At 40.9% G+C, this 12,285-nt stretch overlaps 1 protein-coding gene across 1 annotated transcript; it reads left to right on the top strand.

The window, feature by feature from the left end:
• Nucleotides 1–300: 300 nt before the first annotated feature.
• On the top strand, nt 301–1,419 carry LOC139458652 (5-hydroxytryptamine receptor 3A-like). Its single transcript, XM_071240068.1, has one exon. It carries the CDS (start codon nt 301–303, stop codon nt 1,417–1,419), a length of 1,119 nt encoding a protein of 372 aa, XP_071096169.1.
• Nucleotides 1,420–12,285: the final 10,866 nt, after the last annotated feature.

Here is a 12,285-nt window from a genome sequence, read left to right as displayed (position 1 = left end):
ATTATTTGTACGTAACTGTAGTAGGTAATATAAAGAGATACTGCTCTGCCCAATGAAGGGGGGGACAGGTATTACTATAGAATTATTGATATTAATCTGTTTATAAAGCGCTTACATACATTTTCACTAATGGGTGTGCGCAAGGCGCCTGGCATTATTGATTGCGTGATCCGTGTTGACTCGTATTCCAGTTCAAAGGTTCTTTGTCATAATTTAAGCAAAATTATAAATGGATAAACACCTGCCTGACAATATCTGTCATTTTGAACATCACCACTGAACACTGAAATCATGTTTTACATGCCGGCTAAAATCCTTAACTTTGTCGTCATAGTATCAATCGCCAGTACCTGTGATAGCACGGAGTCGACATTAAGAAGACTGAAGGCATATCTCCAAGGGGAAACTGATGCTTATGGCATCAGTGTTGATCTCTCCGATGACAGACAGGTCAACATAAGTATGTTGCCGATGTCCATCTCCAATCTCAATGCTGCCGAGCAGATATTCACTTTCAGTGCTGGTTTCCACATGACGTGGCTCGACCCAAATCTGGCTTGGAACAAAACTGATTATGATAATATTACGGAAGTGACCGTCTCTGAGAACTTTGTATGGATACCGACCATTGCCATCCCTAACGGTATCGACAGCGCTACCTTGGCTTCAATACAATCTCCAAAGATATCCAGTAATGGAATTGCATCACTTAAATTCATTGAGAGTTTAAAGACCAGTTGTCAAATAGACATCACTCGGTACCCGTTTGATCAGCAGCGATGTAGCATCCTGTTCACGCCTGTAAATACTTTCGATCTTGGAGTTGACAGCACCGGTTCTATTATTGCGAGATTACCTACTTTCTTTATTGAGAACAATGAATGGGAGTTGGTTGACATACTTGCCAAGTATGTAGACGTCCAAATGAAACAGATATCAAGTCTGGTATCGTTTGAGTTCTTTTTGAAACGCAAGAGCATGTTCTATATAGTGAGTATCATCTTTCCTATGGCTCTTCTCTCTCTGCTCAACGCCTGTGTGTTCCTCCTACCAGCTGACTCCGGAGAGAAGATGTCCTACCTCATCTCAATATTTGTGTCCTATGCAGTGTTCATGAACTTCGTCAATGACTCGATCCCCAAGTCTGGAGACGTGTGTCGACTGTCTGTGTACCTGACCCTCATCCTCTGTCAGAGCTGCCTGGCTATCATCACCACCATGGCCACACTCAATGTCCGCAATAATGGTCAGCTATTTCAGACCAAGACAGATGTACAGCCAGAACACGACAACGTAAGCAAGAAAATCACTGAACGTCCGTGTGTGAAGTCTGCGTCAAAGGTCCGCCGCGCAGACCACGTTTTGTTCGGGGTCTTCCTGCTTCTGGCACTGATGTCCCTGCTGGTATTTTGTGTATAAGAAGGAACTCCGTAGCTCGACGTCCGAACCCCCCATTGTTATCATCATCACCACGGCCACACTCAATGTCTGCAATAACAGTTTCCTATTTCAGAACAAGACGGGTGTACAGCCAGCAAACGACAATGTAAAGACGAACAACGCTGAAAGTCTGCATGTGAAGTCTGCTCCAGACGTCCGCCGCCACATCACGTTTTGTTCGGGTTGTTTCTTCTTCTGGCACTGAAGTCCATGCAGGTGTTTAGTCCATAGGAAGGAATTCGGCCGGATATCAATACCTGAATATTCGAATGTGTAATTGGATTTTCAAATGTGGGATTCTTCAGTCATGTTTGTGAGACTCTATTCTATTGTTAACTGCAATGTAATTATTTGACACGTGGGCTTATAGTCAATATATTGTGTTCCTCTTTTTTGGAAAGTAACATTAAGGATGTGTAAGACATTCATAAATTGAATTAACTTGATGAGTTAGGGACTATTGTTCACCGCGCAACCAGCTTAATTCCAGTTATAATACGACGGCCTGTAAATAGTCTAGTCTGGACCAGTCAAACCAGTGATTGACAACATGAACAACGATCTAAGTATCTGGGGCACGCTCACGCTTAGTAAGCCATTTCATTGTGTCTCTTAAATAAAACATGGAATAATGATCTGAAATCTTGAAAATTCACTTCCACTTATTTACGCATATGCACTAGTAACAAAGGACATCAACAAAACTGTCTCATCTCTTTCATGTTTAGTTCCATCCAGAAAGATCCAGGGTGACAAAAAGCTGTCCAAAATACTGTCTAACAAGTGGGATGAATTGAACTTTCTAAAAGTCAAATTTCCTTGCATGACATTCCACTCTTTTGTGTCTACATTTGACAACGTCTGAGGTACAATCAAGCATGCTCTGTCTATGAAGTTTTCAAAGTGTGTCCAACAACTCTTCAAATGTTGTTTGATCAAGGTGATACCATACTAGGCCTTGGCAAGGCTTTCAAAACGCTTTATGATAGTCATGTGGTGCCAAAATGATGTCCGATGCAATTCCCTATCCTGCTTTCCACATGTTCCCTGTTTTTCAGGTGAACAATTGACTTCCCTTTGCATGCATTTGTAACTAGCTCACCTTTTCGCGAACACCTGGTATCATCGCTATTTGATAGTGATTCATGCTTATGATCTCGTCAGAACTGTACAATGGTCACTGAGTTTAGCAGAGATTTCTTATGAAACACCTTTGTTTAATCTTTGTTTAATTCATGGCTTGCAGAAAGCCAATGCATCACAACTCATGGAATAACAAACTGGCAGTTTGAAAGGCATACCTTTTACCCTTTGTGCGAATGTCACATTGCAGCAGGATAATGCCCATCTTCATGTTGCTCGTGACTTTTTGAGGCAGCATAACATTGCTGTACTGCCATGTCCGACTGTTGTTCCAGACCTCTCACTCATGGAACATCTCTGGGATGAAATAAAACGACGCAAACGCCAAGACCAAAATGAGCCGGTAACGCAAGGTTAGTTTGGTTGGCATTTGGAACTTTCAAAAATGTTGGTGACTTGTAACTGTTTATCAGTAGCCCTTCACGCTTCAAGACCAATGTCAAAAACCTTAACGGTGTGGTATGTGTGGAAAGAGCAGCCACTGGGCAGTAATCTCAATACAAACAAAGAAAGGCTAGGGGGAATAATGGTATAAAGAGTAAAACATATAGAAAAAACAACGTGCATACATATAACGTGGCCGGAATGTTGCGCAGAACGTTTCCCAAAGCTACAAATACATTTTTCAGATCCTTGAGTTAGTAGTAGAACTGATAATTTGACTTATTTCAAGGGCTTCATTTTGGGTTGTTTCAATGCGTTCCAAAGTTCAAAAATATTTGTTGTAACCACTGGTTGACGTCAGGATATGCAAGGGGTTGCTGAGGAGTTCTGAGCCTAAATATGAAAGATGTATTGGGTGCACCCTTCACAATTTGCATGTTTTACGTTTAATGCGTTCCATGTTTGAGCCAGATACACAACCAGATAGCCTATTTCTGGAGGCATCAAACTGAGGCATCGCTGTTGATGGAAATGAAAAAATAAGTGGCTATCACAATGTTCATCTCCAACTGAAAGGGCAATCTCCAACAGCCATCCATGCTGACATGGTTGTCAACTTTAGGAGAAGATGCTCCTTCCTTTGCCACTGTTAAGAGGTGGGCAGCAGATGTCAGGAATGGAAGAGAGCTTCGAAGATAATCCAAGATCCGTAAGACACTGAGGAATGTTATTATAAAGTACATGATCTGATTATGGATGACCGTCGACTCACCTCACGTCACATAGCCAACACAGAAGACAACTCTCATGAGAGAGTTGAGAATATTCTGACGAATGAATTGGGAATGACAGTGAGGTTTCAGCAAACATCTCTTGTGATTTTTCAGACCTAGCTGAATTGGTTTGAGTGATTTGTGACTTGGGTCTTTGGTTCTCAACCGTCAACTGGAGACTACACAACAGTGTCAAAACATTGGATAACATCTTCCATCAGATGTCAAGATAGGTTTCGATTTTCTGGGATTCCAGAAGTATTCTACCTGTGAACTACCTTATGGCAAGCCGTTGTCACATTTATTACGGAATTTCGGATTGAATAGAAGATACTTTGGATGGAATGGAAGATATCTTGAATACAGATAATTGTAGATATCTGCAATAAATGTTAAGATATCACGAAATGGATTAAGGATATGGTGAAGCTTGTTACTGATATCTTGAAAAGAATGGCTGATATCTTAAATACGATTAAAAGCAAAATATGATTTAAAGACATCAAAAAGTCATGTTTTGTTGTGATATCAGTAATTCAATTCGAGATATATTGAAACTAAATACAGATATCAGTAATTAATTATTGGTGTCTTCAACTGTTGCCATTATTAAAGACGATAGACTATATTTATAGATACTTTCAAATACTTCCGTCTGTTAAGTACTCTGAGTACTTTCTAGGGAGAAGTGTTTTCAAATTGATCACTGCTGTCATAGTCATTCCCCTCAACTCCTCCGCGAATTGCTTGACTTGCTGTTGAGACTAGTTCTTGCACAGGTTCGGCATGGTTTGTCGCCATTTTCGAACGAGAAGAATTTACGGATTTGTAGCCAGACCGGAAGTATTTGAAAATATCTGTTAATCATTTCCCGCACTATTGAGGACCGGAATAATTCTTTTGCCGTCCCATCATGTTACTTGAATTATATTACCGATATCAACTAATGGTATAAAGATATCTTCAACATTATTAATAATATCTTTAATTTGATTTAATTTTCAATAACCATCAGACTTAATGATATCTTGAATTTAATTAAAGATATCTAAAACGAGTAAATGATATCTGTAATGCATTTTAGGATATGTATAACTTATTTCAAGATATGTTGAATTGAATTTAAGAAATTTTGAATTCATTTCTAATATCAGTATGTACAGCAGGGTGGTAGTTGTTTAATTATATCTTACATACATTGAGAGATGTCATGAAATATTTTGTTGATATCACAGTTACATTTTAAAATATCAGTTACTGTAATTTGGATATCAGAAATGAATTCAAGATATCTTTAATTATTTTGTGATATCTGGAAAACATTATTGATATCTTTTAAGCAATCGAAGATATCAGTACTTCCATAATAAATGTAAAAACGGCTTGCCATACTACTTCTCGAAAGGCCAGACTATTGACTGCCAATATTACGCTAATCTGCTATGGCAACTGTCTGAGAATATCAAGGCAAAACGTCATGGAAAACTCACCAGGACAAGTACACTGTGCACATGCCGCTATGTGCTGCAATGCATGGCCGTGGCTCTACATTTATTGAACATTATCCCTATTCATCAGATCTGGCACTGTGAGATTTCCATTTGAAGCAGGAACGATATGACAAGAATTATGCAAATGCTGATGACGTCATTTCTGCTGTGGGGGACTTTTTACACTACCATGTGGAAGCCTTCTATATCAAGAGTAACCAGGTACTCCAGAATCGTTGACAGAAGAATATAGACATCAGACATCATTTTTTTGAAAAAAAGCCACGTTTTACCTACTCCTCGAGAGACAAGAGACGTTTTTCTAATCTACGTTGCAAGTGCGGATTAGATACCTAGTTGTAAGCACTGAATTCCTTCCATACTATTTCAAGAACTCAGATCAAGGCTCTTTTAAGACGTTTGAAAGTGACAAAATTCTGTACATTCGTGAGTGCACTTATATTAATTACAGAGACTGTTTAATGTTGCGGGGCGGTCGGGTAGCCTAGTGGTTAAAGTGTTCGCTCGTCACGCCAAAGACCCGGGTTCGATTCCTGACATGGGTCAAATGTGTGAAGCCCATTTTTGGTGTCCCCCGCTGTAATGTTGCTGGAATATTGCTAAAAGCGGCGTTAAACCATACTCACTCACTCACTCATATGTTGCTGCCCCTTTTTAAATCATTGCGTTGATTTTTTCATCGTCAACCATGTCTTTGAATACGATTTCTATTTTTGATGTTGTCTGCTTATTTACTAATTTTGTAATTCTGTTATTTAGAATTTACTGTAATTGAGTTCTGTACTTACCGATTTCTGGGTTAAACTGCGTTCCAATTTCGTAATCACCTCGTAACAGGACCCGTGAAGATTCGGGGTAGAATAGGTCTTCAGCAACCCGTGCTTGCTTTAATAGGTGGCTATGCTTGTCGTAAGAGGCGACTAACGGGATCGGGTGGTCAGGCTCGCTGGCTTGGTTGATGCATGTCATCGATCCCAATTGCGTCGATCGAAGCTCATGATAATCACTGGATTGTTTGGTCCAGACTGCATTATTTACAGACCACCGTCATATAGCTGGAATATTGCTGAGTGCGGCGTTAAACAACAAACCAACCAACGTCGTAACAGCGTCATAAGTTAACTTCGACACAACCCATAGTGTGCAATGCTTAAGTCAATAGGGTCCTTCGTCATTGTCATGTTCTTCGTCCAGATCCAATATCCCCTGAATCTGCACCAACTGAAACAAGCAATTTTACTATTTTTGTCGGCCTGCAACTTGAGTATAACGGTATTAAATGTCACATCGTCTGGCATTCCGAGTGTTTGTGAGCATACTTCTTGTTCCTTTCTGTTCTGGATTGCCGAGAAAAACAAGAGCCTCATAAGTAAAGGATCAGGATAGGAACAGAAATATGTCGTTGTCTTCTTCACTCCTTACTACCACGTGGCGTCTCCTGCTCTTTCTCCCAAGTAGTTCACGCAATACTCCTCTATTCGGGAGGTCGTTTTTCGTTTGGGATTTTTGTTACAGGCAGTAACCTTGTTGCATAGACATTACTTAGAAATTGACAGATGGCAATGTAGACACAATATATGGATAACAACTTCTTTAATACTGTAAAGGCCACGTTTCGGTATAGATCCTTATGACAGAATGAGGAACATTGTCCAGAATATATACTCTTCAAAAAAAATAATTGACACTGACTTTCAAAATGTGATATAATGCGATTGTTTCAAAATAGGACACAGAAACCATTATTGAGACACTGGTTGAAGATCAATGTACACAATGTTCAAAACATTAATCGTGTCACCTAGACAGACACACAGTTAATGTCACAGGGGTACAGAAATGTCAGTATCAGTTGTGCCCACCACGTGCATCAATCACCGCTTGACACCGACGACCCATAGACCGGGCTGGCCAAGGTAATGTCTGGATGTTGTTGTGGTGTATGCGGTCGAGCGTTGTCCTGCTGGAACTGTCCGCCATGAACGTTGACGTGAGGAAGAACGTAAGGCTGTAGGATCAAGTCTCTGTAACGCGCACCTGTCAATGCACCTGTCACATGCTCGAGAGGCGTCATACCACCGTGATGAATTCCGGCCCATACCATGACACTCCCGACGCCAAATGGGACAACCTGCTGCACACAGTTGGGGGCGTAACGTTCACCCCGACGTCTGTAGACACGTGCGCGCCCATCAGCACGTGTGAGTAGGAAACGGGACTCGTCAGTAAACAGTACATTTCTCCACCTTGCACGTGCCCATTTAACCCTCTGTTGGCACCAAAGCAGACGGTCCGCCAGATGACGTGGGGTCAATACATGACGTCGAGCAGGTCTTCCTGCAAAAGTCCAGCCTCCCTCAGTCTGTTGCGTACCGTCTGATCTGATATTTTGCGTACCCCAGGGATCTGTGTGGTTGTGGACGTGGCTGTGGTAGTGCGGTTTCGGAGGTGTCGCAGCCGGATGTATCGATCCTGTGCTTGGGTTGTCACCCTTGGTCTTCCTGACCTTTGTCTGTCGTCAACTCTGTTGGTGTTGTTGTATCGGGTCCACAGCGCGGAGATTGGCTGTCTGGATACGCCAAAGTGCCTGGCCACTTCTTGCTGAGTTGCTCCAGCTTGTTATTTCCCAATGGCGTTGTTCCGTTGAGCTGCATTCACGCTTGGCATTCTGTCACCGCCTCTGCTGCCGTTATAAGGACTGTATGGTCAGCCGTTGATGTGGATTCTTATACCCATTGAGCAGAGGTGTGTGTGTGTGGGGGGGGGGAGGTGATCCTGTGCTGCACATTTTTTACAGGCGGTTGCGTTTTGATGAAGCTGCAAAATTGATCCCCAAACGCTACGTTTATGTGCTTTGCATGTGTTTTCGCGAATTATAGACACATCATATTTCTGTTTGACTTATTTGGTTCTCATTTAATGTAATTATTTTAGATATTTGGCAAAAAGTGGTTTTACCTCTATGTCAAGTTTCTTTTTTTTGAAGAGTATTATAGTAGGTGGAGGATTAACAGTAACAACCATAACATACATGCAGGCAGTAACAGCTTGTTGAAAATGAAAGGATTCATTTTGGAATTTGGCAATCCACTACACGCCTGTCATGTCACATACAAACCTTGTAACTCTGAGCATTGAATTCTGGTGCCTTACACCACTGGGCTCTTCGTATCCCAACAATTGGAAGATACGGGGATGTTAAAGATGCAAATCGTATATAGAAAAATGAATGAATAGAGTAAGTTAATTTCAAACTGACGATGGCAGCCTACTGGGGTAGTAAGCGACAGTCTAAAACAATACAACGTTAGGAAGGTATTTTCAGTTATGACAAATGATTAATTATATATTTGATCACTCCGCGTGTCAGGTCATACACATACTATGAGTGAGTGAGTGAATTGGGTTTAACGCCGCTTTGAACAGTAATCCACTTATATCTTGGCGTGTCAGCTTAATGTGGGAGGAAAGCCTTAGACGTTTATCACTATGATGAAACCCACGAGCAATGGTGGGGAATCGCGCTGACAAATTTAGCAACATATTCGGAGCAAGAACATGCGTGGCGTGCCTAATGGACGCAGCTCGGCACAGCGTATAGCATTGCCGTTGACGACTGGTCCATCCGTGCCCCCTACCAACAATAAAAAAAATTATATACTGAAACATAAAGGGTTTTTCAAAAGATACGTGATAACCTGAAACATGCGGTGGTTAAATAGACAAGAGTGCGGCGTTAAACAACAAACAAACTGAAAGATGCATGGTGTTAAATAAAACATGGCTTGCCTTGACACATTTTGTTATGTCTATAGCAGTGATCAAAGTCATCAAACACACCTAACTTTTTTTAAACATAGGAAAATGCTTTGTCGCATTTTTACTAAACTTGGTAGTTGACGAGTCTTCACCGCTTCATCTGTTTCATATTTGGACAAATACGTTAAGATTCAGAGTAACAAAAAGCTCTGCACAAGACTGTAGGGCAAGAGGGATGGCTTCAACTTTAGAATGGTCAACGTTCCCTTTATGTCGAGCAAAATTCCGGCAGCTCCAACCCTTGGTGTCAACATTTCAAACTTTTGAGGTACAATCAAGCATGCCCCTTCTGAAAAGATCTCAAAGAGTGTCATACAGAAGTTGTTTGATCAAAGTTACAACATTCAAGTCCTCAGAAAGATCTTTCAAAAAGGTTTTATGGTAGCCACATGGAGGATATATCAAAATTTGACGCATCAGTGACAAAAATGATGTCCGATGCAATTCCCTATTTCGACATGGGCAATATGTTCCAATGTTTGTTCAGGTGACTTACCTTTGCATGTGTTTGTGAAGGGTAACACAGGTGGGGTAGAATATGCTCGCCTTTTCGCGAACACCTGTTAACATCACTATTTGATAGTGATTCATATACACGTGTTCTTGATATATTCGGAATCGTATAATCGACTCTGTTTTTGGCAGAGAGGACTCATGAAAATGGAATGGGGTTTGTCGCTTTTTTTTACTCTGTGTAAAGTTCCAGTTATAACATTTTTAAATTATGGTCCAGATCATATGCGACACCGAAAGCTTGGCAGAACCGTACTACTTTTGCAAGTGCCAAAAACTAGTCCATTTGAGACAACCCTCGACAGCGAGTTAAACAGTGTGGTTGAGGTATGACTGCCGGAAGGAGAAGAGCTTCTGTCCACATTAGGGCGTAATGTTTGCAGGAGAAGCATCCTTCACAGACACAACAGGATTCCGGAACAGTGGAATCTGTTTTGGCGGATTATCGCGACTGGTGACTCTCAGGCGTTGAATGGATCACTGAACTTCCATGATCATGTTTTCTCTGTGTAGGATGCTTCTCAATTTATTCAAAACATATATTGTTGATTTCCCAGGGAATGTTGAATGAGGATTAAAGAAAATTTGTTTCTTGTTAATCACCTGGGCCATGTTGTCAAGAGGGGAAACCTTGAGACGATTTACATCATTATCAGCATCGTAAACCTTGCTCACATTAGTAATCGAGGGTTATACTCATCGGTGTTGAGTCGGTTAAACAACATTACAGTCATCTACGTGGTCATCTGAAATCTCCTTTCACCATTTTCCTGCTGCCAGGATCATCAGTTGAAATATAATTTCCACCACTATTTGGCCTTTTATACCTAATGGGATCTGGAATTTGATTATTCTCTGGCGCTGACTTTTTATATTTAACGAAAACTGTTTGGGTAAGTGATATATTAACATGATATATTCTATGGATTACTACCACATCCTCCCTTTTCCAATAAATACCTCGCTTGTTCTTTTCCGAAACGATATAAAAAGATTAACTTTTGATTGATTAGATAACTGGTATTTGTCTTCTGTGAGTATTCCTCATTCTGATTTGATAGGCACACAGCAAAAGTTACCTGGCACGTAGCTATACCTTATCTTATAATCCTGTTCCGAACGTTGAACTTTCATATTCATGTCATGTTAATTTGCAAAGTTGAAAAATCAAATGCATGTTTCTCAGCACCAGTCTCAGCAATAACCTCAGCTTCATATTCTTATTTTATCGCATATGTGTTTTAACGTCCGCGTCAACATCAAGTCCATTTAAGTAACTATGTTCTCTGTGTAATGCATTTGCACAAATTGAAGTGCATAGAATATATATTCTCAGACAATGGCATATATCTGAATCAATACGTTGGCTGACAGTAAACATCAGACCTTTAAACTACTGTCACGTTTACTCGCCTGTTTAAAGGTTCAAATAACAAAACTGAATTCAACGTTAATGCTTATTTACGTTGCACATACATTCCAGGGACATGACGCATTTAAATGTTTCCAAAGTCTACTCATATTGAAGAAAGCAAAGAAACATACAGTACTGGTCACCAAGACGTTCATTAACTATGCTTTTACGTAACTATACTATACGTGAGTGAGTTGGGATTAACGCCGGTTCTCAGACGCTTACCAATTTGGTGAAACCCACGAGCACGGGTATGGTGCTGACAAAACTAGAAACATAATCAGGGCGAACCGGGATTCGAACCCACAATCATAGGTTTCTGGCGTGACCAAGGGACGCAACTCTTTACAGCGAATAGCGGCGCCTTAGCCAACTGGGCCACCCGTGTACCCTATTATTACGAAATTACCGCCTTTCCTTATTGAGAACACTGAAAGGGAGCGACATGGTTGTAGACGTCCAAATGAAACAAATATCAAGTGTTGCATCGTTTGAATTCGTTTTGAAACGCAAGAGCATGTTTCATATAGTGAGTATCATCTTTCCTGTGGCTCGTCTCTCTCTGCTCAACGAATGTGTGTTCCTCCTACAAGCTGACTCTTGAGAAAAGATGTCCTACCTCATGTCAATATTTGTGCCCTATGCAGTGTTAAAAAACTTCGTCAATGACACGATCCCAAAGTGTCGATTGTCTGTGTACCTGACCCTCATCCTCTGCTAGAGCTGCCTGACCACCATCACGGCACTCAATATCCGACCACCCGATCCGGTTAATCGCCTCTTACAAGCATAGTCGCTTTTTACAGAAAGCATGAGTTGCTGAATACCTACGCTACCCCGGATGTTCACGGGTCTGTTCCCATGTTTCTCAGTTGGACAATAGACTTGATTTGGCATGTATTCGCGACGGGTGCCACCGGTATGGCAGGGCACGCTCACCTTTTCCCAAACGCCAGGTACAATCATTATTTTATAGCGATTAATAAACAAATGCTTATAGATGATCTCGTCAGAACCGTACAATGAACTCTTGATTTTAGCAGAGGTTTCTTATGTTTATGGATATGAATTTGCCTCTTTTACTCAATACCAACTGCATATGGTTGGTGATCGAAAAAGATAAACATTGAAATTTCTAAAATCTTGAATGTGCATGTGTACGGAGCACATTTTGGATGTATGTTTGTTAGTGGGAGCATGATACTCATACACGTCGTTTCCTTAATGTGAGCAACACACATTGTTTGCTCGTAAAAACACCTTTGTTTAACCGTAAATAACGCTTACG

This window comes from Haliotis cracherodii, unplaced genomic scaffold, assembly GCF_022045235.1.
Source record: "Haliotis cracherodii isolate W230 unplaced genomic scaffold, xgHalCrac1.p SCAF_13, whole genome shotgun sequence".
Lineage (NCBI taxonomy): Eukaryota > Metazoa > Mollusca > Gastropoda > Lepetellida > Haliotidae > Haliotis > Haliotis cracherodii.
The sequence above is the reverse complement of the archived record's forward strand: the minus strand, read 5'-3'. Positions and strand labels throughout refer to the sequence as shown.

Coding starts and splice junctions, on each gene's coding strand:
- LOC139458652 (XM_071240068.1), top strand. CDS start 301: ATGCCGGCTAAAATCCTTAACTTTGTCGTCATAGTATCAATCGCCAGT.